At 35.6% G+C, this 27,031-nt stretch overlaps 1 protein-coding gene across 1 annotated transcript in view; it reads right to left on the reverse strand.

Moving 5' to 3' along the window:
- VWA8 (von Willebrand factor A domain containing 8) overlaps positions 1 to 27,031 on the reverse strand; it is a 195,797-nt gene that overhangs the window by 83,057 nt on the left and 85,709 nt on the right. Inside the window, exons 21-26 of the mRNA XM_083811017.1 lie at positions 25,844 to 25,920; positions 13,956 to 14,031; positions 13,144 to 13,279; positions 11,692 to 11,811; positions 9,703 to 9,908; positions 2,522 to 2,673 (exon numbers count right to left, since the gene is read on the reverse strand). Coding sequence (XP_083667143.1) covers positions 2,522 to 2,673; positions 9,703 to 9,908; positions 11,692 to 11,811; positions 13,144 to 13,279; positions 13,956 to 14,031; positions 25,844 to 25,920 — 767 coding nt within the window. The remainder of the gene's footprint in view (positions 1 to 2,521; positions 2,674 to 9,702; positions 9,909 to 11,691; positions 11,812 to 13,143; positions 13,280 to 13,955; positions 14,032 to 25,843; positions 25,921 to 27,031) is intronic.

A 27,031-nucleotide genomic window follows, 5' to 3' on the forward strand; every position in this document is an offset into this window, starting at 1 on the left:
GAAATGCTTTTGTATTGTAAAACTTGTTACTTAATTTTACGTTAAATACAATATATTAAGAAAAGTCTAAGTACAAAGGAAATCGATCACAAAAAAGATAAGGGGTGAGTGCAGGGTTCTGCAGAAAGAACCCAGAGGTTAGTGTTTAAAAAACAGACATGAGTTAAATGTTGCAAGAAATGCAAACACTGGAATTTTTTAAATGAACTGCTGCATGAAATACATCTCTATATTCTATATTCTCATACTACTCTACTCAGCTCCAGCAGAAACCAACCTGCTCACTTTCACATAGAATGTTTAAAGACAGACATGAACCAAGTGCACGTAGGAATAAAGAAAGCATAAAAGAAAAATAAAAAACACCAGAGGCATTAAAAATGGGAAGACTGAGAGAAATGGATGTGTTTAGCCTTGAGATGACTTTCTAATAGCAAGGATATTTAGGAAGAAGGCTGACTTGCTTAGTAAGCTTACAGAACTCCATCTCTGAAAGTTCTGACATGGATCAAGGGAAAAATCAGATAAGAAGGTTTTAGATTAACTTGCACCTTTTATGAAGGAAGTGAGTTGGACTAGATTAGCACCGTTATCCTACTCCCAAATTCCTGCAAAATAACAAAAGAAACCTGTACTCTAGTTCTAAACATGTAGCAGCTTGGGAAAGTCCCTTTTCTGCAGTGGTCCAAATATTACATCCAAGTACCTCAATGTGTCCATCACAGGATCGTGCAATTTGGGCTGGAACAGATTTGGAGACACTACCACAATGTCCTTTTACCCCAAGGCAGAATCAGCCATACCTACACCATTCCTGAAAGATGTGTCTGTAATTCAGGGTGATCCACCTGTGGCTCAAAAGCTCCACAGGATTTTATCTCACAACCAACAGTGTTATTTTGGTAGAGAGAAGCAGGATAATCTGAAATTCCAGCTGTGGGGGATGTAAGTGCGATACTGAGACCAAGATCTCAGGATCACAAGAGTCAGGTGTCAGCCTAGGCCCTGTCTTGCACTGTGAGATCTAGAAAAAGACTTGCTTTTACCAACTGCTTGTGAACTGCTGCTGTAGTTTCTCCCTCATTTTGGCCTTCAGTGTACACGGTATGAGTCCATGGCTGTCACTGGAAGAGTTTTTGATGAGTATGTTGCAGGGTTCTCATAGGTCTGCTACCCTTGGTAAAACCTGTCACGTAAAACTCAGTGACAGATCCAAAATGATCGGGTGATTATCCCTAATTCAAGACGATCAAATTCTTCTACCGTCTCACTTTTAGACTGAACAGTCCCCAATAACAGCAGTCTCCCTCTTGTTTCCTAAGCCTCTGATTTTCTCATTGCTAGAGAATTCTCGCTGTACCGCCCATGTAAACCCACACCTAGTACTTCAAAAAATTATATAAAAATTATATAAAGTGCAAATTTCTCAAAAACTATGACAAACATAATTCTTTGAAACAGAAATTACCAAGTGACTTTTAGCAAAGGAACTATGGAAAGAGTTTCAAGTGTGTACTGTCAGTTTGACAGACACTGTAGTTGTTCAACCATCAGATCTCAAGGCATGTAATTCTTCTGTCACCAGAACGAAAAGGTACACCACAGTCATTACACTGCCAGTTTAATTTAATAGTTATATGTAGGATGTTAGATAGGATAACAGCTGTGCACCAGTAGAAGAAACCTACACAGACACCTAATATCAAGACATCATGTCCTAAGAATCAGTGCCTCCTTAGCAAATATAAAAGTAGTATGTCCCATGGAAAACTCAATTTACCTTAAATCCATAAAGCTTTCTTCATGAAAGGGAAATATTTGTTTCTCCATAAACAAATCACATTAGAGTTCAAGCCACAGTAAGTTCTCTAACTGCTTTTCAATATGACCCACTTAAACCTGTCTATGAACTACAAGAAGAATGAGTTAAATCTGTTTTCATTTCACAATTTATTCTTAAAAATAGCTATTTTGATTCTAACCCCTGAAAAGTATATGGTGTAACATGTCAATTATCAATGTAATTAAAGAATAATAGTGATACACAGACACATACTAAAATGATTCTTAGTTTATATGCTTAATTACATACACTGGTCTATTCTACAGAAGTATTTTTGTAGAGCCTTTTGTGAGTATCAAAGACAAAATCCCACTAATGCTGACGACAATATTTTTTTTTTATATCTATTTAGATGGTAAGTAACAGGACAGAAACGTGTTGCAATTCAATTAAAAACACAGAGGAAGAAACAAGTATTTCCCTTTATTAATATATATCTGTTTATCATACAAACTATCAATATGTGCATGGACATTAAGTAAAGATTAAATATTAGTAATAAGCAAATACTCTATCATAAAGTAATTTAAATTGTTGTAGGAATATAAGTTGAACCAGAGGAGTATTGACTTCAAGTATTTCAGGTTGTTTTAAAATCAGTTAGCAGCAAGATAACGCACTATAAAAAGTGATCATGAGAGACATGTCTTCTTAAAATAGATCTTATTTTACTCTTACTCCTTGGCCAGCTGTACATTGGTCGGTTTTGCTCCAATAGGTATCCCATATTTGTGCAAAGTGCTGATTAAAATTTCACGCATTTCATTGTTGTAGGAGTCGAAGTCAAATACATTTCGAACAACATTCGCCAGTCCTTCATTTGGGAATTTCTGTTAAGAAATAAAAGTCCTCAAATTTATTTTACTGAATATCTCTGTTAAGCTACAGGAAACAAACGATTACTTTTAAAGTTAATAGTTCTAACAGAAACTTTGCTCAACTTAGACAAATGCTCAAGTAAATTAAAAAAAATCTGGAATAAAGAAGGTACATTACTTCAAGTCAGAATGAAGTCATTAACACTAACACTGAATAAAACAAACAAATAGGAGACAATTAGTTAAATAATTACATTCATTCATGTTTTGTAGAATCAATTCTGTTATACATGTAACAAGGTGGCGTTACCACTGAACTATATAATAAAATATACAATGTATTTTTAAAATTTGGAACTACTTTCCACTAAGTGGGAAGATCTGACACAAATACATATATTCATGCACTCAACTATACAACTCCATTAAGAATTCTGATTCTTAATGTTGAATATAGAAAAACAGAAGATATATTGCTTGCTTACTAAATACAAGTTTAGGTCATGATGGGCTTTAATGGAAACAGAAATCCACTTAAGAGGCATGTTTGTTGTTTTTTTTAAACTGGTGAAAAATACTACCTGTCATGTGCCATATACATAAAGAAAAAAGGCTTATCAAACATTAATTAGTATTTCCAACAAAGAAAGTGCTAACTGTTGCTGTTGAACTGGACTTATGATTGAAGGCCAGTTTGCTCTTCCAGATTTCAGAATTGTGCTGTAGACCTTTTCATTATTGCTGTTCTGCAAGAAGAAAACACATCTTCCTGACTCTCACTTCCTACCAAGACCTGGAAGCCGGTAAGAAAGTCAACTGAACTCATGTAGTAGGAAAGCTGAAAAGAAGAAAGGAGTTTTTGGACTTTCAAAAGGCACTATAGGTCTCAAAAGCTGGCCTAGCACTTCTTCGAACTGTTACCAAGTGCTTAGTAGCTCCCATTGCCTTTTGATTTGCCCTAAAACTCCTAAAGCACACACAGACACCTTTTAAATTAAGGCAGATTCCAGTAAATGTAAACCTTAAAGCATGCTGCCATAATTTCAGGCTTAAATAAGCTTATTTTTAAGGCCACATTTAGGTAATTTAAACAGAATATGTATTGTCCACAATTTAGGTTTCATTTACCATTTCCATGTTCTTTAAAAAAAGATCTGAGAACCATCACCTTACTCTTGTAAAATTTAAATTAAATCAATCAAATAAAAAAGATTTAAAAAAACAAACAAACAAAAAAATACCCAAGCACTCAAATTACTATAGATCCTAAAGCTTTAACACCTAGCTGCTTTATTTTTTGATATAGGGTGGGGGGCAGTAGTCTTTCTTTTCACCTTCTTTTTTTTCATATGCCTTTAATTCAGATACTAGATGTTTAAGGTAAGGACTTGGATCTCACTATACCACAGTTACTGTGTGGAATAGAAACGTGTGAAGAAGTATTTTAGGGAGCTGAAGTCTTAACTTTTTTTTTTGTTGTTGTTGTTGCCTTTTTTTTTTTTTTCCCAATCACTGAGCAATGGCTGGTACAAAAAGGAGCCTTGAAAAAATGATTTAACGTGTCAGAGAAACATATCAGAGTCCTAAAACAAATAAAAACAAAACAGAACTTTTTCATGAATTTTTGGCCTGTTACTCTTAATCAAACATCAGCGTTAGTCAGGAGCTTAATATTTTCCCAAATTAATAAATATCTAAACTCTGAAATAAAGTATCAGTGACAAAAAACCAACCAACCAACCCCAAAACACTAAAATTAGCTAGTTATTGTGGTAGAACTGAATACCGCTGCTAGAAATAGGCTTGTACAAAACCTTTTTCAATCTGTGTTGTACATGCCACAGAATATTTCAGTACTAGTGTTGGTACAAAAGTACAGTGAACTATATCTTGCGTTTAAACCTATCCACAAGGAATCTATTTGAAGGTCTGCATAATTACAGCTTACCAAAATACAGTTAGTGTATGATAATACAAAGTTGTGCAATAGCCAGTGGCATCACTGTGTAACTTCTGACATCAATAGCCTTCTCTTCAATGAATTGCACCAACACTTCTGTACCTATTGTAACAGTAGGACATCATATAAAATTTATTTCCTCAGGTACGACTGATTGCTGCTGCCAAAGAAACCTGTTCTGAACACAAGCACTTGTCAAAAGGCCCTCCACTCCAGTTATTAAAAAATTGCAACTCTCCTGTTTCAATCAGAACAAACTCAACCACTTTTTAATAACTGCCTGAATAACTGATTACTGAAGAATGGCAATAACGGTTGACTTAGAAAAAAAAAAAGTTTGAACATTTGAGTTGAACATTTAAAGAAAACATTTGGTTTCTATTGATTTTTAAAACCAGATTACTGGAGAAAATATTGACATCTCATCAGTCTGTCTGGTTCTCATTCATTGATTCTCTCCCTTACAAGTAAAACCTCTGTGTGTACCTTACAGTATTTTCACAGTTTAGATTCTTGGCTATTTCTCAAAATAATAAGTAAAATAGTTTTTATGTCTAACTTTTAAAATTTTATTTTTAATTTTATGCTTTTGATACAAAATTACGACAGAATTTGACTAGCTGAAAAATCCTATTTTTACAGATCAAGCTTGCCATGACTGCCTGCATTGCTACAGTCTGCTTAAAAGGTGTCAAGAAAAAAGTAGTTTGCTGCTACAAACAGGAAATCTTACATTTTTCTATACATGTTAAGGTCTACAGTACTTCTACCATTATGCTTTGAAAGAGTGGTTAGGGATTGGAACGGGATGCCCAGGGAGGTGGTGGAGTCACTGCCCCTGGGGGTGTTCAAGGAAAGGTTGGACGTGGTGCTTAGGGACATGGTTTAGTGGGTGACATTGGTGGTAGGGTGATGGTTGGATCTTGGAGGTCTTTTCCAACCTTAATGTTGCTTTGTTTTCATAGAACCAATCTGCCTGGTACATAGACTATAATGAGTTCACATTATTATCTTTTAGATGTCTACCTTGTGTTTCCACTACCATTCACCTCTGCATGTATTCTAGTGACTTCAGATACCTGTACTGCCAGCAACACCCTAAAGGCCCATCCTGCTCCCACGTCACCAACAGATCTCCACCTTCCTGCTAATTCCTCCATGCCCTTGGCTTCCTCCTGCACCCCTGATACCTTTTCACTGAATGCTGCCAGCTCTCCCTGTGTTTCCTCATTTGTCCTGTCAGCGGGACAAGAAGCAACACATCTATGGCTCATCCTGAGCAACATCCATGCTAATTGATTAACCAGTGCTCATGTGTTCAGTGGGCATCAGCTACTGCCAAGCAACTGTTCCCTGCCTTTTCATTCACAGGGAAGGGACACTAATTTCAGTCTGTTCCTCACTGTCATATAGCTACTGATTCTGATTAAATCAGCAGAAACCTCATTATCTTTGAAAACTGGTAACTGAGATTCTCTGTGGTTGGCCCAAAGGATAAAAGGTTATTGGTGTGTGTGTAGGGCAGCAAGGAAATAAAAGGATAAAAACTGATTTGATAAGCCTAGTTTCCATTTGAGATTAGATGAATAAAAGAAAAAGATAGTAAGCACCTACTATCTTAGTACAAAAGCTTACTGGAGAGGCCTAAAAGCCATATGATTAGTAGGCTTCAGGGCCAGAATGTACCTTGGACATTTGCTGCTCCAAAACTGTTATTCTAGTCCCTCCTAATAGAAAGCAATCTCAGATATAAACAAGAAAGAAGGCAGATCAGAAGAAGCCTCAAAAAAAAAATCAAATTGAGAAAAATCTTGGTAAAAAACCCATTTCCGTTTTATTTGGACTAAATGGATGGATTGGGATGTTGCCTGATCAACATCTACCAGGGACACTGGGTGACACTAGACTCTAAAACAACATAAAACAGATTTAGTGAAAGCCTGTAGCTTAGATTGCCCAGAAGCAGCCATAGCATACAACACCAGTGATTATGGGCAGCATATGGAGTAAACATAGAGCTTCTGGGTTTGCCCATAAGACGCTACTAACATAAGAAGTTCTGACATTTGGCAGAAGCGGACAATTACAGGTGAGTGAGGCAAAAAAATTATATTAAGGCTGGTTGCTATCTAGAGCTTCAAGAACCAAATTCTCTACACAATCAACAGGAAGAAATAGATGCAACAGCGAGTCAGGCAGCTGCAGCAGACCATCTTCTCTATGCCTACAGTTACAGGTCTTCAAATTAGTTTGGTATCTAAGAAGCCCCACCCCTATTCTTAAGAAAAAGTTAATAAAGAGGCAACTTAACTCTGAATGCAATGTCTAAGCTACAACTAATTTGCTATGGGTTCCCTATTTGCGTAATCATTATGGGAAGATGCCCTTGTAACTACACTGTAGACACAATGCTGTATGTTGAAGACCACAATTAATCAGAATGGAGAGAGAAGCATAATAATTACATGTTGGTGTTAATCAGAATATTCTCTTAATTGACTAGCCCTAATGCTATGATGCTCTCTCAGACAACAATAATCAACAGCAATTTTTTCTCTGAAACATCCAACTCTTTTTTGCAGATGCAGAAAACACTAACACTATGTGAAAGAAATCAACACAATAGTAAAAAAAAAGAGTGGGGCTGTGGAACTGCTGTAAGGAAAACTATTTAACATCATGACTAACTTCCCTCCTTCCTTCCTAAGGACCAGCGATTTCATTGACTCATTTCCCTCCTTCCTCCCTCTTCTCTACCTGAAGACCTAAAAGCTTCTTACTTTGGAATAACCATTATGTTTATATTCATTGTTTACATCTGGCTACTCCCAGCCTTTTTATTATTCAGACTGAAAAACAACTTACAGTAAACAAAATGTTGCATCCTTTCAAAGAGACTGGGCTCTTGAAAATAAATGCTACAGAAGAAATCAAAGCTGCATGTTGGGGATTTATTTGGATATTTAAACTTGACCTTGAAAGAGATAAAAACCAGCAGACAGGAAACTTCCCCAGTGATCTGTGCCCAATGCCCATTTTGAAGTGACCACACTAATCTATGTAAGCGAAGGAGATGGAAGCAGAGAGTAATTGCCCTTAAGACAATCAGCAGTGCAGCTCTTCCAGTCTTCAACTGTCTGCTGTTCACGCTCCAAGAAAAAAAGAATTAAGTCTGTATGTTTCAGCATCAGTTGGTAACAGAAGACACTACAACTTCAGATTATCTGGAGAAAGAAGATGAAAGAAGGAAGGTAGGAACTGCCAAAGCATCTGACAGAGGGGAGCTCATTTAACAAAAACCCTAAAACGTCAGCTTTTCAGCAGCACGGTAACTGTTTCTCAGGACTAAGTTTTCCACTTTCATTTCAAATGTAATTGTGTGTTTAAAGACATAAGCAATATCATTAACATGGTACATGTTCCTACCAGTTTAGAAAGCAAATACCTATAAATTGCTATAGGATCCAAATAAAGTATTTTGCTTATGCACTTATTTGGATGGATTATTCAACTTTTAGGTTTGAATTTTGTTAATCCTTTGTACAAATTTATAAAGATATCAGTATTTTTACTTTTTATTACTAATACCATAGCAGCATCAGTTTACTTTGTCTCAAGACCTCATTGAACTCTAGACATGACAGAAGATAAAAATCTCTTCTCCCCAGAAATCTAAATGGATTTAACATTTTTTAAAGTACCACTTCTAAGCTCCAGGATCTAAATGTCTCTATATATGGGTGAATGTGTACGAATAGCATAGAATCACAGAAGGGTTTAAGTTCAAAGGGACGTTAAGGATCATCTAGTTCCATGGGCAGGGGCATTTTCAACTAGATTAGGTTGTTCAAAGCCCCAACCAACGTGGCCTTGAAAAACTCCAGGGATGTGGCATCCATAATTTCTCTGGACAACCTGTTCCAGTGCCTCACCACCTTATGCCACAAGTTTTCAAATAGGATGAATAGTGGCTTAGCAGCTTCATCTGCCAGTTCCCTCAGGACCCTTGGATGCATCTCATTAGATCCCATGGACTTGTCCACCTTCGGGCTCCTTAGATGGTCTCAAACCTTATTTTCTCCTACAGTGGGTTCTTCATTCTGCCAGTTCCTGCCTTTGGATTTTGAGAGTTTGGTATTGTGGCTAGAGCAGTTGCCAGTAAAGACTGAGGAAAAAAAAGTTGTCAAATACCTCAGTCTTCTCCATACGTTGTTAACAAAAACACAAAATCGTCATTTAACCCTATTTTACCAGTGTTAAACACAGGAACATTAAGTCAAAGAATTTAGAAGAAATTATTTACTAATTGTACTACATGCATTAATATTTCCACTAAGCTTTTTTAAATCTAGTATTCAGTAATTCAGGAAATATTCCATAAATTGATAATGTATCTACTTTTATGTTTATGAACAGAAAATAAAAGCTTTACTATTTAAAAGATCATTACGATATTTTATATTTCAGATACTTCAGATAAAAACTATCCTTCAGTTTATAAAGATACAAGTCAGAATCTACCACAAACTTAAAAAAAATCATTGTTAAATAAGAAGTTACGATTTCGCACTTAAAATGTGTGTAGGAAGCAATCATGGTTCCTATGTATCTGTTTGCTAAGTCATTACCCATGCAACATTTTCTTTAGACAAGTTCTGTTTGTGTTATATTCCTGTTGTGCAACAGGGTATTGTTTTGCCCTAGGAAATAATTAAAATCAAAAATTCCATAGCAGCATAGCAAGCCAACAGCTGCATTTTTCTTGAAGTATACTATGCTGAATAGGTAATTTTATAATGTAGGCTATTATGAAGTTGCATACTGTATTCACTTGAACATTTTCCTCACATCAAACATAGCTGAAAAACAGAAACACAGATATTTTGTATATCTACAAATAATCACACAGAAAAAGTATCTGCTTGTGCACATTTACCCTAAACACCTGAATATGATTATTACTTCAAAATGCAAAACTTTTCTTAAAAATTAAATAGAAATTAATGAACAATAATGGCATATTTTTCTAAAGCCTACAAGTATTAAAATTCTAAAAGTCAGTAAGATCTGATGTACTGTACCTGTAAATGCTTTACAATATTCACAACTTCTCTAGTTGAATAGGGATAATTAATAATTCCTTGGTCAGCTAAACTCCTAAGTTCTCCAAAAGCAGCTACCAGTTTCTGAAGAATTGGCTCTGGAACATCAGGACCATATTGTCTGAGCATAGCAAGTTCAGACTGTGGCTTGGGATTATCAACAGCATGGCAACTAAAAATGTCCCCTAAAAGAAAAAAAGCATACCTTTAGGTAGTTTATAAAGGACAGAATCAAAACAGCTCTGATAAATTTCATAAAGAACCTTAAATGGAAAGGCAACATACCCAGAGGATGCTGAGTACCTGCTTGTTAAAACAGAATAAAATAAGACAAATAACACTTTGAAAAATGTGAAGGATGAACTTGCTATAAAGAACACTGAGATTCCAGGAAACATGGAGATCTCTCCTACTATTTAATTAAGGTGATCACAAGGGAGAAATTAACTTTTAGAAGAAACACAAATTGAAAGCAAAACAGAAAAAAAAAAAAAGGAAAGAAACGTCTAAAGAAAGAATAACACAGGTTGAATGGGACCAACTTGAGAACACCCTCAAAACACCACTGCATGCAGGGAAATCTTTACATTCAGGAATACCTTAATATTGTGAGGCCTACAGGAAATACTGGATTTATCTTTTCCTCTCTGCCTACCTTGAAATACTGTAAGAAATATGGCAAGCTGTCTTCCACAAACATTTGCATTATATTGGTCCCAATCATATAATCTATAAAATTGACGGTATATGTAAAGAGCCATTTAACAATCATACAAAACTTGACAGGGTTTAAAGGGTCAATATATGGAGAGAGAAATGAAAAAGAAATAGGCTCTAATAAAAGCATCTTGGGTCAATGTAATTTGGTGAAATTCAGAGCCAATGGACTTCTGCCACGGAATGCCCATTCACTGGGAACTGCATCTGAAAAACAAACAGCTATCACATAGAACTGGGCTTGCTCCTGTTTCTTTTTTAATTTAAATATTTTTTTGGAGTACATTATTATTTCTTGCAGAATAAACACAACAGCCAGAGCTAACAGATAAAGACACACAGATTAAGGTGCCTGCACATAATTTTGACAACAATTCTAGGCAGTGGAGTCTGTAGGGCAATTCACACTGACAAAGCTTTGCCAGAGGCCTACTTAGACTAACACTGGACTATACCTTACTACAGAACAGTGAATTCTTCATTGTTTACCCTTAGGAAACATGAATTCTTACATTCTTTCTTTTGCTGTGAGATGAAGCTGTGGGGAATCTTTGCTGATACACTGGATTTTCAGGCATTACCTGGAGTTTTTTTTTTATTTGTTTATTTTTTAAAATAAGACTGCTGCTGGTACTAAAAACTTTGACATGAAATTTGGACAGGGTTATGTAAAACTCTGGCGATTTCAGCATCTTGTCAAATATTTATTAAGGCCTATCATACAAAGCCATGAGTATGGAGAAGCCAATGAAGATTAAGAAGCAGGCAGCAATAGTATTAACACTATAAAAGACAATAGCCTCCATCTTTAGAGGGAGAGAAAATTACTATCCATCAGGCTCCCATGTCTTGTACTGAAGAGGACAGAACTTGGCCAGAGGCTTTCTTGTTATGGGAAAGAAAACACTGAGCAATCATGTTAACCACCGACGTCAGCTATCAACTGCTCACAGCTCATATTTTTGCTATATTTGTATACAATATATGCTCATTAACATATTTTTTTTTTGCAACTTTGTCTGTTTTCTGTGTTTGTCCTGATCCCATATAACAATTTTAGTTGTACACAGATGACCATGTATAGCTGTTCACTTCAGGGCAAGTTCCGTAATCTCACCCTAAGCATCTTATATGAAACAAAACATTAATATGCATAAGAAACCTCTGTCCCCATGACATCTAATGAAATAAAGATAGTCATTCTATTAAGCAATTCTAATTAACAATCAGCGTTTAATATGAATCACTTACCTAATGTGCCAAAGAAGTCATTACCCAAGAAAGGAAATCCAGGTCTATTTGCTAGAACGATCATTCTAAAATCAGGATGAATTACTATTACATTTTCTCTCCCCTCTACATGAGCACGATCTAGAAAATACATAAAATGTATTAGTTGTACATTTAAGCTTTGTGATTATCAGTGAATTAGAAGAAGTTAATTAGAAGAATTATTCTTAGAATTACAAGAATAGTTACTAAAAATGCTCAACAGCTTCTTAGCAAGTCATTAAACTATGAGTGTTCTGAGTTTCATTCTAAAATTTCATAATTTGTTTCATGAAAATTTAACTAAATTATTTCACTTACGAAAAAAAAGCATCAGCTATTATTGACTAGTTTTGGGGTGGGAATCACCTGTGCTGTTTATATTTAATTTGACCAAAATGCTGAGGCAAAGGGTGAATAAAATGTTTTTTATATATGTATAACATTATCCCATCTGGGAAAACAGGACTGAAAGTCCTGCTGGATATTATAAAAATCTGTGAGAAGCCAGAGGCACATGATGTCATGCGCCTGAAGACTGTTTCACCAGAATGAGTCAGACTGCCTTCTCTTCTTCCCTGCCAACACGTCTCCATTGGTACATGAGCTTTGGCAATCCTTTTATCTCCTCTGCAAAACTACAATAATAACTGAAATTGACTAGCCAGTCATTTAAAAAATAGGGCCACCTATAGTTTATAATCACAAGCAAAAACGATGTCGTGCCATGCGAGTGCTGAATGGATTGCTCCACTCATATTTAAACTATACTTATTACCAAAACTACAGTGTCTACTAAGCTCAGGATGACATTTTAAACAGGGCCTTTCTCTGAAAAATCGTAAAAAGAAATTTAGTTCCTGCAGTTCTTGTGAATTAAACTCCACCAAATCATGAAGTATCCCTGACTCGCAGGATATCTTTAAATAATAAAAGCACATACAGTATTTTATTAGATGAAACCTTTAACCATTCAACCTTAAGTATACTCTTATTTTACTACCAGATCTGATCAAGTTATACCCCTACTATCCAGATGGGCATAATCAAGATCGTAATTTTGTCGAACAGATCTGTATTTCTTATGGTGAATAAGAAGTGGAGAGGTCAGCTTGTAACTGTCAGGACTTTTTTTTTGTTTTAATTCCTGAGAATTCCATTCATGAAAATGCTAATTTAAGAAAACCTTTGTGGTTATTGCAAAAGCAGTTTTAGTTAGAAAAAAAAAAAAAAGAAAAAAAAGACACCTTATTTTAAATTGTTCTTTAGAGAAAAAAGAAAATCACTGTAATTTCATTAATTGTTAACCTTTTTATCATCAAGTACTTTTTCCATTTGGACTCTTCTGAGGCTTTACTTAGCAATGTAATTGCTGAAAAACAGCAACATGTTACCTTTTACTGTAAGTGATGAAATTGTTTTCTATCTACTTACTGGCAACAATTCGCCTTCCATCTGACAAAACCATTTCTCCACTTTCTACTAAGGTTTTTAAGATACAGGTAACATTCGTTGGTGCCTTGTCTGCCTCATCAATTACCAAAATATGTCCAAACTTCACTGCTTTTACCTGGAAGATAAAGAATCAAATCAGCACAACCCTCCAAAAATAGCTGTGAGAAAGTGCATTACCAGTATCTCAGACAGTAGCTGAAAGATCTCAGTGGCAGTGAGAGAAGGGGAGGCAGAACAGCTAAGATATGACCAAACTGTAGCAGAGAGAGAAGAGGAAGCAGGTGAGACAAGAAAGGAAGGTGTTTCTTTTACTTGGGGATATGGATGGAAAACTGCACTAGGGAGGCAACTGAGGAGCCTGACAGAGTAGAAGTGCTGAACGAGAAGTGCGTAGCAGTTTGCATCTAGGCTGGCAACAAGAAGCTGAAAGAACTGAGGAACAACTGCAAGAGCTGTCTGGAGTCCAGCTTTGCAGGCTGGCGTGAGGCATTTTTACATGCTACAAAAGAAGAAGGGAAATACCACTGTACCAGTTAGAATGTGTCAGGTTAACACTAACTAAATTACTTTCCACATTCATTTTGTGACCCCCACCTCCGAGACCCTTGTCCTATTTGGCATTTGTCACATGGCAAACATAACCAAAGCAAAAGTTAATAAAATGTTAGCACATTTACTGGTTATTCCATACAAATAATCAAATCACAAAGAATTTTCTTATTTGAAAAGCCAGCATATTTAAATACTTGTTTATACAATTCCAAATATACAATTCAAATGTTACTACTAACCAGTGGTGAATCTTCATATATAATAAGACCATCTTTAACAGAAGGCTGCAGGGTAAGGCTTTGTACAGTCGTATCCCTGAAATGTGGAAAAACAGAGAGTATTAATTGAAATAGACAGAAATTTGAGTTACAGTAAAGTTCAAAATGACTAAATGAAAAACTGAAAACTCTCTTTTCTTTTTAAAAGGGAAATAAATATTGTTATTTTTCAGAATTCTTGAAGAACTTGATCTGACAATACCGCAGGGACAGCTTAGCGGTCAAAGGTGAGCCTGTCTAACTCCGCCACAGCTTTCACAGCAGTTCTGTCTATCAAGTAGTTCTGGAAATGAAAACACTGAAAAGTGAATCGGTATCTTTTGCACGGAGGTACATTACTACTGCTACTACTACTACCAGTTAAACATAGTTCAACTCTCATTTTCATGACAAACAGGGAAATCTACCCTGAACTAAACAGGAATTTGCAGTATCATAATCAAACCATTAATGTTTTAGTTGCTCTTCTCCACGTGACAAACCACCAAGAAAAGAATGAGACTAAAAATACTTCTGTGGAATTCTAAAAATCAGCTATTTTTAGTTCAATCTAAACCACACCAGATGGAATAGTTTTTACTAGCACTTGCTACACTTTGTATCATAAACAGTGTAAGATCTTAGATGGGACAGAGGCTGTAGTATAATAGGTTAGTATTTCTTTTTGAAATTTTGTTTTTCTTTGAGTTGCTCAAATGGTTTTTACCTTCCATTTTCAAATAGTTGAATTAAAATCTGTAATGAGAATATTCCTTATTTTTCATTATTATCATCTATGTCAACCACCACTGAAAGTACAAATAAATGAATAACTGTTGCAATTCAGAATGATCCAGTAGCAGATATCGCCACACTGGATTTGCCCGTACACCTGACATCTGCAACCTAGAGAAAGCCCCTCCTGTCTCTATGATACACTTATCAAAATCTGCGTCAAGTCCCATAAAACCAACCCCATTTACCTTGGGGTTCTGAGGTAAGGAATGGTGGAAGATAAGAGAAGGTCCCCACAGTTTCGTGGGCGATAGGATACGTGATACAATCTTAGGGCATACAGGCTACGGCATTCCTTTCCTCCTGTACTTCAAGACCTGGATGAGTCTGTATCACCTGAATGATGAACTACTCATGTGACACAAGGCAGTAGGAGAGCCTCACCTGTGCTGCTTGAAATGCACATGCTGGTCAATAGGTAAGGTTCATACCCTTTGCATTAGGTGTGAGATCGGATGCAACAAAACTCTCTTACCTTTCATAGATGTGCAATAAAACAAGTGTTTACTTAAACTAAGCTGACTCACTGTTCCAAATATCTACCTTAGTCCTATCTTTACTTATGTAACACCTTGTTAAAAAAAACAAAACAAAACAACAACAACAAAAAAAAAACAATATTCTGATAAGCTACTGGGTACAGGAAATCAAACACAATAGTGTTTGCAGTAAACTATTACATGGTCAGCTTCCAATTTCAGTCTGAAACTGACAGCATAACATGCAAATTTCCTTTACTTGAAACTGCTGTCAGCAGGATTTCTGTCCCGAACAACTGATACTTACTTGTTTAGCTTTAAACTCATGACCGATTTACCCTAATGTCTCCTATGCACAGCAATAAAACACAGAACAGGACACAGAGATTTTTTAATATTTGCCTCTTCATATGGACTTTAACCCAGGAGAGAAAAAGCTGAAAGTTAAGACTACCTCCACTTTAAATAATAAAAGCACATACCTCAACTCCATCAGCTGTGGCCTCTCAAAAGCAACAAACTCCCACAAAATACACTGAAATACATATTGTACTCATATGCAGCAAATGGAGCTTTGCATGTATTTTTAAAACCGCTAAAATAAGCTGTAGTATTAATCTATTATCTTAGAAATCCTATTATGGAAATAAAAACAAAGCTTCCACTAGCACCCTTTGTGTCTGCTCATTTCTACATTGGGTAGAGAAATCATTAATAAAAGAAACAGCAACAGAACAATCTTTGTTTCTTGAACACAGATTACTTAGGGACTAAATTCTCAGATTGCATCCATCAGTCTACCTCTGTTAGCAGTTGTAACTTCTGCCTATGCAGAAGCAACTCTGTAGGTTCAAGACTATACATTTACAGATGTGGAAGACTTTAACAATGTGTAAACCAAACATAAATCCTTAGGATGATCTCATTCTTTAGGAAAGACAGAACTGACCATACCTTTGGGGGAAATAAACACTAGGAAGTTTACAGTTTCCTTAAAGCCTAGTATGAAAGCTACATAAATCAGCAAAAATTGTAGACGGAATCAAGATGAAAGAACAATTGAAATCCAAAATCCAATTTCTAACTTTTTTTCTGTGGTTACTTATCCATGGCTACCTCTTTTCTTCTGCTTTGTTCTTATTCAGAACTAATATTTTAACAAAACATTTCATGAAATTTACAGTGTATTGTAAAAGCTAAATACCCAGCCCAAGACTAATTCCATTAGTTTGATGATATAAGTGAATGCAAAACTCCAGTATGTACTTCGGACGTTACATTCAGCCAATGTATATAAGAATGATTTTGCTAGGGTTAGTACAGGTAAGTATTCCTATCAGAATCATAAGCTATGCAATTGGATGTCATTATTTCTGTTCTTCAGAAACCTAACTAAACAGGGTAAAAATGGCTAAAAATAATTTGCCTCCTTGGACTTTTTTTCTTAAATTTCCATTTTGTAATGATTTAAAGTAAACGTAAAGACATTGAAGACAATAATAAACGTATATCACATCCAAAGTATTTCTGAACTATATGTCACGCAGATTTTCCTAAGTGTAAAATACGTCTGGCACTCAAAACATCAGACTGTAGAATTTCACTCCCACATGAAACATCTGAAAACTCTATTTCACATTTACTAATTAATATTACCATCTTAGTATTAACTAGGCTCTAACAAAGACATGAATACAAAACCTTATAATTTCATCACGTTTGGCACCCAAGACGAAAATAGTTCTGACACACAGAAGCATAACTGTGGGAATGCAGAAGTGGGTGAGAAAAACTGTCTGACATATCGTTACGCTGCTCAACTGAACTGATTTATTTTCTCCTGATTTTAAAAGAAAAATATGAAAAACTCACTAATGTCTTTCCTAAGAACATATTTTTATCTTGCAACCCCTCCTCACTAACTCTCTATAAAAAACAGGAAGAAAAGATCTAGTACCAAACCCCAGCAACTCGTGACAGTACCATTCAATTCACAGCAGCACTTCTGAGACTTCTTTTGACTTTTGTTGTTGTTGTTGTTTATTGCCTCACATCACTGCCTTTTATTTACTTTTTGTTACTGGTGCATTATATAGCCCAAAGGCAGATTTTTCAGAGGTCTATAGATTTACTCAATACATACTGGTTTTTGACAGTTACTATTTCTTTGACAGCAATACCTTCTTTCCAGGGAAGAACTATGAGATATGCCAGGAGAAATTTCCATCGACCACAAAAAATGAGGGTACAGCAGATGTGAGGGAAGTGACAATCCTGCTAGACTTTACCCCAGCCTTACAAAACAATGCAAGCTAGAGAGGGTCACTCTTACTGCAATATACTTATTTTTTGTTATTGGAGTGATCATGCCTCAAGGAATTATCAACTTCCATTCATAATTTGAACAGAGGCCAAACAGATGGCTGTGACTAGGGGTGACAGTGTATACCTATATATACTTTTATTAAATTTCAAATGAAAATAATTCTTTTTTTTTTTTTTTTTAATCTTCACAAGACTGAACCAAAACTACCGCCCACCCAGGTTGCACACATACAATTTCTTAACGCTAACCTGGCCTGTAGCGCAAATACAACAATTAGAATATAGGAGACTCCCTTTATTCTGTCTCCGTCAACTTCCAAGATTTATCCAAATTCTTTTAAATAATAATTGAAAAATTATTCCAAAGAGAGGAGAGGATCTGTGAACTCATACCTATTTTATTATTTAGAATTAAATTCTCCTCTACACAAATCCCATGAGTTCAGCATTTCTTACTGTATTCACTGGAGACAGAAACATTGTCCCATCCTCTTTTCAAGTGGAAACACAGAGTTGTTTAGAAGACCTGAATAGCTTTATCAATGGGCCCTGTCATAGGACAGGATAGGAGACAGAGATGTTAGAAAGTAAATTTCCAAGCATTCTGGATGTTATGTGGTGAGAAGGAGAAGTTGAAACTAGTTAAAAGGAAAAATTAAGGAACAGTGGAGAACAATGTTCCTCTTTCCCTGAGATTTGTTCTAGTTTATCTTTAGGACTACCTGGCTGAAAGATCATTCTTGAGAGAAATGAAATCAAAGCATGAAATTCTTCATTAAGAATGCTAGTGGTGTCCATACAACAAATTGGCAAATATTCATTGTATGTGTTGACACTTGCCCCCCCCGCCCCCGAACACTGAAGCGTAAATACTAAAATAGGGTTTGATCCATTCTATAACCTACGCTTTGCTGCCCAACTTAAGGAAAATGTATTGCACTTCTTTATTTTAAAATGTAAGTTCCCAGTAAAAAGGCTTCTGCCCACATATGGGTCATGTCATTAGAACCTCAGCTAACATTACCAACTGTACTCACTGGAATCACTCAGTTTTGACAAGTGCTGAAGAAGCCTGCCCTGGCTTTTTTATGCACTTACTGAGGCCAAAAGAGTAAGAGAATATCTCTGAAAGGTAACCTTGTGTTTTTAGGGCTGGTGCTCATTGTAAAAAATTTAGATAAACAAGATTGAGCATTGGCCTACCTCTTATTCTCCAAGAGAAACTTTACAGGGTTCAGTTGAAATGAAGAATCAGAGAACTAGAATACATGTTCTAATAAATGATGCTCTTTGTGTCTGTGAGATGTATATATCCATCTAATTATCTTCATATATAGATATAGATATCTATCTTCTCAATTACATTTTAAACAGACACGAATACATCCAGCTGATGTGACCTAATGTTACGAGTATTCAAAAAATAATTAGGCCAAGAGCCATCTGAAGTTAATTGCTTAGCTAATCTACTCACGGATTACCATGATGAAGAGCAAGCAATCTCAATGACTCTGACATGTACAAATCCATTTCTTTTGCCAACATACCACACAGAATATCATTGCATGACATGACACCTAAGTTCAGGAAATTCTGAAATCCCTGAAAAGCCAACCAGCTTTCTCTCTGCTTTATTAAGATGATATTGTAAAGCCTTTTTACCTTTCTCTGTGTGTATGGATAATTACATCCCTATTTTTTTTCTTCTAGACCATTATAACCACTCAGCAGGACACATATTTGTTTAAAATCAAAAGAATTATTTGGAGTATAAAAGTACTTATTACTCAGTATAACTGTGGGTGGCAGAACAAAGGCCAAAGGGAATTACATGTTTAATTCAGGTTATATACTTAAATCAAGTTACAAAATCCATCTTTTAAAACAAGACGCAACATTTGCACATAATGTGGTGTAACAACATAAAGTCACTCACCCTATTTGCAAAATCCACAAAAGAAGAAACATGACACCCTACAGCTCCCTTTATTGTGTATAAGAATACCTTTCACAGAGTATACTAGCTAGAAAAGCTAGAGAATGTTACTTCAGCTATAGAAGAAAATGAAACAACCTGGTTTTGTAACCTAAGTTATTTCTCCATAGCAGTCACACAGCAGGATATTCAAGCTGAATTCAATTCCTGCAAAAAGATAAATGAAGTAATTCTCTTAACACCTGTAATCTGACAATAGCAGAGCTAGTCAGAAAGCTTACGAAAAGCTAACATTTGAAAAAAAAAGACCAATAGCTTGCATGAACTTTTTTGTAAGCTTGGCATTGCAACACTGAAGTGATGCAAAATGTATTAAGGCAAAAAACCATCAACAACAAAAGAAGTAAAAAACAAAACACCCCTCCCCCCCAAAAAAAACAAAACACAAAGACACCTATTAAATGCTAGCCAGCACATTCAATGCTTCACAGCATAAATCTTTGCAACAACATGCATTGTTATTATGTGTTTCCAAACCTGAGCTGCATAAAAAATAAAGGATGCACTGTAAGGTTACTTTGTCCAACATGAAAAGAAAATGATCTACACATACAGATTCAGAACTCAAGTCATAAGTAATGATTACCCAGCCTTTTTTTTTTTGTGTCTGTCACCATATAAATACACACACATGTATGTCTTCACTGTGCTCAATGGATTCTGCTGACAAACCACTGCAGCTTAAGAGCACTTGCTTCAACAAAAGTTGTCTACAGAGATAGCTTCTTGTGGTTGTTCACTTTAAAAACAAAAAAAAAAGAAAGAAAAAAAAAGACCTGCACAGTTATATCAACATTTAAATTTCTTACATAGTCCTATACTCTTTCAAGAGAAGAGGACCAAATGTAATTCTGGGAACAAGTGCACCGTAGCTCTACAGTATTAGGTGCTCATCTATGTCTTGGGTGAACTAAGTTATTACTTCTTGAAACAACTTCTTTTTTTTTTTTTAATTTGAATTTAAAAAAAATGAAGTCAATAAAGCTGAAAGGGTAGTTTTAAATGATCTCAATAGGGGAAACAAGTAATTAGATTTTATACTGATTACGTGTGCTGAAAAAGAGGGAAAGAAAATTAACATCAAAAGATTAATGCACAGTTTGTAGTAAGTATTGCTTGTAGGGACACTATAAGCTCATTTTCCTAACCCAAACCTCTCCATTAATTTGATTGTTAAAGATCACAGCAAAATTACATTTATTTTGAAAAGGATAACATATGTAAACTCAGTTAATTTTTGGAAGAAAAGATCATCAGATTACTGTAATTTATTAGAGAACTAAAAAAGGCACAACACAAAATGTAGTAGATGTTTAAAATGAACCCTGTACCACACTTTCAAATCATCAGTCTCTAAAGCACACAGTAACTTTGATGGGTAAGTTCTTTGAAATGAAACATAACATTGGGAAAACCAGAATAAGGTAGTGCGGTATCTTCTAAAATAATAGCAAGATTATCAGATATCAAATAGAGTTCTTATAGCAGTCAGTATTCTAATGACAGTAGTAAGACATCAAATTTAAAACAAAGGCAAACCGCTTTAGCCTAGGTATACATTAATGTCTAGAAAAGTGGAAAACAAGTTACCTGAATTTGTAAGAAAGGATATCACACAGAGAACTAAGACTTAATAGGGCTAATTTAAGGGCACAAACCCTGAAGCAAGCACAACATTTTCAAACAGATTTAATTCAAAGCTAAAGAAGAAGAAAACTTCATATAGCCTCTAGTTTCATAAAAAGGTATCAAACCATACTTAAAAGCATCTTCAGCTTTTTTGACATTACAAAGAACAGCTCCCATGCACCAAAAATCACTCCCTCTTTTTGTCACATGACTTTGTATAGATTCCTATTTTCTTTCTGGGCAATAAACTGCTTCACATTTCACAAGAATATATATATATATATTTGATATGCAGAAAGAGAAAGCTTGAACAAGAACTACTTGTTTCGTGTCTTTTGCGTGTCTTCTGAGGCTCTGAGTAGCAGGAAATCCATTCATAACCCATCAATAAATTATTGATGTATATTACGCTGCAGCCTGCTCATGAAAAGCTTCTATTTCTGTAAGCGACCACAATGTTCTTACCCAACTAAATGACTGCTCATCTACATACTGAAGACATCAGCGTTGAGGTTGACCAGTTTTACTTACTATGACTTCAGTGGCCATCTCTGAAGTATATCGGGGGGGCATCTAGTTTTCCCCCTAGTTGACAGTAACCAAGTTCCCATAGCAATAGAAAGGGCTGATAGTTTTCATTTTCTTAAAGTTTTAAGTTTCTTAGGGGAACAGTAAGAAACTCTGCAGAGATGGAGATGGTGAGCTGCAGTTTTTGCATTTCCTATGGCTGATCAATGGCCGAGATAGCATGAAGCCAGCAAACATCTCAGAAAAATTTCTGCTAGTTATTTACGTTTATATCAAAACAATAAATAAATGTTCTAGAAGTTATCAAACAATCTCATTACAAAACATGTTCTTATTTTTCTTGTTCTGAAAACAATGAAGTCTGAAGCTGCTTCTTAATTACCTCAGTTCTAACTACTTTTTGATACTGGCACATTTGGGTGTCAGCTAAGGACAACGCAAATGGACTCGCCACATGCAACAACCACTGCTGGCTTAACTAATTTTTTTTTTTGGAAACAAAAGAGTGAATACTGCAGTTATATAATACCACACTACACAAAAATAGTAACTGCAAGGAAGAGAAATCATTATCATTGCAATTTTAAAAAGTAGCTTGACAGTAGGATTGAACTCCAAACAGATGCATAACTTTAAATGACAGATAAAGGATATTGTACTCCAGCAAAACCATTCTTTATGTACAATTCATTAGTAATTTGATGGTAAGAGAAGTAAAACTCATCTTTTTTTCTTTTTTCTTTGATCACATGAAAGGAGCCAACGGTCACAAGTCCACAGTACTTTCTTCTGATGCTTTTACACAGGAGAGCTAGGAGCTTACATTTTAATATTTTCAGTGCTAAGAAGGTTTTTATAGTCTTGACAGGGCACATGTTCTTGCCTGAGTCTACTCTAAAGATTTATTTCATTTTTCTTCTGTTAAATATTCTTGCTTCAAGAAACTTTGTAATTTAAAGCAAGATATTATCAATTTTCATGAAAAGCTTTTTCTTGATTCAGTGAAATTTGTTTTACAGATCCATAGTATTTACCAAGTTTGGCTTCAGAGTTTTGTGAAAAACCACCAGTGATTTCTTTCCACATTGCTCACATGAGACACGGCAAATGTAGTAATAGTACAGTTCATAAAATTATGAGGTTTTCCAGAGTTCACGCATTTAGGAATAAAGCAAGTACTTCATTCTCTGTTACATTTTATTAGAAACTTTGATGTCCTCCAAATAAGTCATCCAGTATGTGTCAAATTTCTATACAGATGTTTTCTTGGCCTGCAACTGCACAGGCCTCGTAGATTTTCACCTTCTAGCAGCATCATGAATGTGCACTCAAGGTGAAAGTGGTAAAACCTTAAAGTTTAATATTAGGCAAGATAACTCTCTGATATGTTTTATGACATGCAGCCAGTTCCCTGGGTACAACCAGCCCTGAGGGGTGAACAAAACTTGAGGATTACTCTGCCAGAACTTATTCTTTTAGGAAATGGACTAACTGGGAAATCCCAACATGCTAAAGCTCTTCGTTCAGCATGGAAAGGAAGCAAGATGCTTTCTAAGTGCAACCCTAGACAGAAGCCATGCAGAGCCTAACCCAAATTGCCAGTTTCAAAAACATTCCTATAAACCTAGCTGTATGCAATAAGAGAGATCTGGTATATAGCACATTTTTCCAGTGCTTATTCTTTTCTATGTCCTGATCAACTCCTAATATTAAGAAGTACGTAAGTGAAGGCAGCCAACTCTTTGAATAATTTATAAGCAAACATTTTTCTTAAATTTTTTCCTTATTAAATTTAATCACAGCTTCCTTTCAGTAAAGGTTTTCAGTTTCATGGTCCCAAAATGGTTTATAAAACTTAACAAAGTTAAGCAAAGTCTTGTGGCATTTTCTTCCCCCAAATTGGTTGGAAACAGAAGTGCTGAGTTCCAACTCCTGTTCTTAGCACTGCTATCAGAGTGGTTCCAAAGCATGTTTATCAATATGGCAATAGGCGCTATATATATAAATTGCACCCAAGAAAATAAAACCTCTCAATGAGGTAAGCAAGGTTAAGAAGAAGGATTTATAACCTCGATAAGCAATCTAATTCTTGAGGTCAAGCTGACCTTTCCATGTGAATCAGTGATAAAAGAAGTAAATACAGATGTCAGAAAAGATGTTTGAAGAAAAGCACTCTCTTTTCTGTCCTTCTCCTCTCATCATCTTTAAATACAAGACATAAATTTTGAGATTTTAAAATTATTCCTTCTATCAGCTCATTGTTTCTAAGAAAAATATTCCCTGATTAAATCTTTTTGAATATACATGCTGTTTAGATCACCAGAACTCCTTATACTATTTCATCAAAGTAACCCCCCCATGGAAGATGAAGTGCACACAATAGATTATTTTTCAATAAAATGTGTCTATGCTATAAGCTACTGACTGTATTTCCCCCCAAAAAACATCTAAAAGCTTAGTGTTCAATTTTTTGAGGGGTAAACTTTCTCTAATTCTGTTTTGTAATCCACAAGTGTGTACTGACAATATTTAGGGATATCAGGATTATCTTGTTTAAAGGTCCTATAACGTCTACACAGGTACTATACAGACTGAGTTCTTCACAAGGTATTTCAAAATGCCATGCAGGAAATACAAACTTCTGTTTTTCTATATTCAGGAATTATTTTTGTAGAATCACATAGGACTGCTCATCATTTGCTACCTATCCCTATAACACTGTAACCAGAGACAGAACTTGACAGAAATTTGTCTTGACTAGACAAAAAAAAAGGCACTTTTTTTTCCTGGCAATGTATCAAGTAGCGTATTGTAACTAACATATTCTGTGGTTCCATCATCACCCCAAACTGCATATTTATACAACACTCCCTGCCCAGAGCTATCTGAATTTATATTAACATATACTGTTCTGCTTAACCACACCCCACAGCAGAACAATTTTTCAAAAGGCACATACACTGAGCGAAGAGGAAGACTGTAGCATTTTGTGAAATAAATGAGATTTACAAAAAATTATAACATGTTTTATCCAGAAGGAGCAGGTGGCTGCTTCAAGCAGAGAAGATGACAGGAAAGTTAATGCAAAGCTGAAAAGTAACAGGTCAGAAGAGCACTATTTAGGAAAGAAGTGATGGAAGTTTAGGAGAAGAAGTATCTAAGAAAACAGCAGAAGGAAAGTGATGAGATAGAGCTATCCAAGTATCGGGAACACGAGGACAAGACATTTGAAGACAAAAAGCTGGGGAGAAAGTGAGAGAGAAGGTGTTAAAAGGACTGTGCTGTTAAAGGGCAAAATACCAAAGACGTACGTTTTTATTAGCACTATTTAAAAAAACAGTGATTATAGAAAGAGACAGGGTGATGAAGCTAGGAAGTTCAAGGGGGGGAGGTAAAGATTAGGAATGAAGCTGAGAAAGGATGCAGTTCAACTGAAGATAATTCTTCTATACCGATTCAGTCTTTGTTTCAATTTACTGATCCACACACAGTCCATGTCATAAATAGCAGACAGATAAATCAGTATTAAAAGCACTCCACACCATTACCTGTTGTTTATTTCAGCTTTTGAATTGTTTTCAATTGGTTCAATTGGTATTGAAGTCCTTTTGTTAGCTTGCATATGAAAAAAATTATAATTTTCTAATCTCAACGTGTTTATGGATATTAGAGAAATAAATATGCTAAGCAGCAATGCCAAAGGAAGGAAACAAAGAACTTTTATTATTTAGAGTATTTCTTATCTAATCAATGATATATTCAAACAAGTGCCTTTGAAAATTTTCCCCTCACACATGCTTTGGGAAATCTCCCCAGAAATGACAGCATAATATTACTCTCTTCTTGAGCATGGTTTGACATCAGTAAGCTCTGTTTTGCTTCCTATTATGTTAAGTAAAGTGATTCCACTAGCTTTTTGTAACCCCTCCTCAACCTGTCAGCAGGTTTAATGCCTCTGTCTATGAAAAAGACACATTTCTGTGGTCTATTTGTGTGCTGCCTAACATAATAGGGAATTTGTTCAAACAATAAGACCAAATTAAACTTCATAAACATGAGTTTTAAAACATGGAAAATCAGACTAGAAACACAAAGATGGAAATGTAACACAGTCTTACCTATGCAGCTGTAAATACTCTCTGGGCCTGTTTAAAAGGTGAAGGAATCTGTCAACAATCTTGTTTTTCCCAACACCCTGTAAAAAATAAATATAGTATGAAGACATAATTACACATTTAAGAGTGATAAAAGTTGATCTAAGAGTTATTAAAGTTATAAAAAAGAGTTATTAAGTTATAAAGATACATTCAACAGCTACAAAAGAAGAAAAAGGTAACTTTCCAAAACTGTTCAAAGATTCTCCAGACTTCTTTATAGGCAAATACAATCTCTGTTCACATCAAAGAACTCTGAATACAATTTAATTTTATATTATATATGTATGTATTTACAAAACCCTTATCTGTCTTACTAGGAGAAATCAGAAATAGGACTGTGTCTCTAGATTAATCACTCATGCTTGTGCATCCCTTTAATCACCTCTGTTTGTTTACAACCCTTTCATTTCACAAAGGTATCGCAAGGCTCTGAATGCTAGGAAGTTGGCTTGCAAGTTGAAAAGATACTTTTGATGGTCATAGGAAACATCCTGTAGCTGTCATATTGAGTTAGACATTACCTTGGTAATTTCTGTCAATCCTATTCCACTGGGAGTTAGTAGAAAAGGTTATCAGATTCAGAACTGGGTTGGAGATGAACTGATCTCTGACACTCCCACTGCAGTATGTCTGCATTAGCAAGCTGTGCAGAACAGTGATGGCGAGTTTCTGGAGTGAACCAGATGTTGCTAATACCCCACCGTGTCCTGTACAACTGTTTCAGGAGCTGGTACTTCAGCCCATGCCTCGCCTGGTTACAAGGATGGAATTAACAGATGGAAGGCATTAGGTGTGCCGCTGGGGAACATGTTCTAGTTCAGTCTCATCCTAAGGGAATCCAGGTCATACGTCCCTTGACGTGTACTAAACTGCAGTAAGGAGTTTCGCCTCAAAAATTCTTTATCCCTCCTGCAAGAAAGTGCAGATTGCCAAGGGAAAAAAGGAAAAAGATAGATGAGTAGAAAGAAAAGTTCGATTGTAACCCAGCCAAAAGCAGATTGAGAAGATACCATCCCTCTACTGAGATTCACGCTCTGACTGCATGAATGCATCATTAGTCCATACCAGTGTAAAGCAAAGCAGATAAATATAACCCACAGACAGATTAAAGAGATTAGATTAAACCAACTTGAGACCAGCTAATCTGTT

Source organism: Anser anser (assembly GCF_964211835.1).
Source record: "Anser anser genome assembly, chromosome: 1".
In the NCBI taxonomy this organism is placed as follows: Eukaryota; Metazoa; Chordata; class Aves; order Anseriformes; family Anatidae; genus Anser; species Anser anser.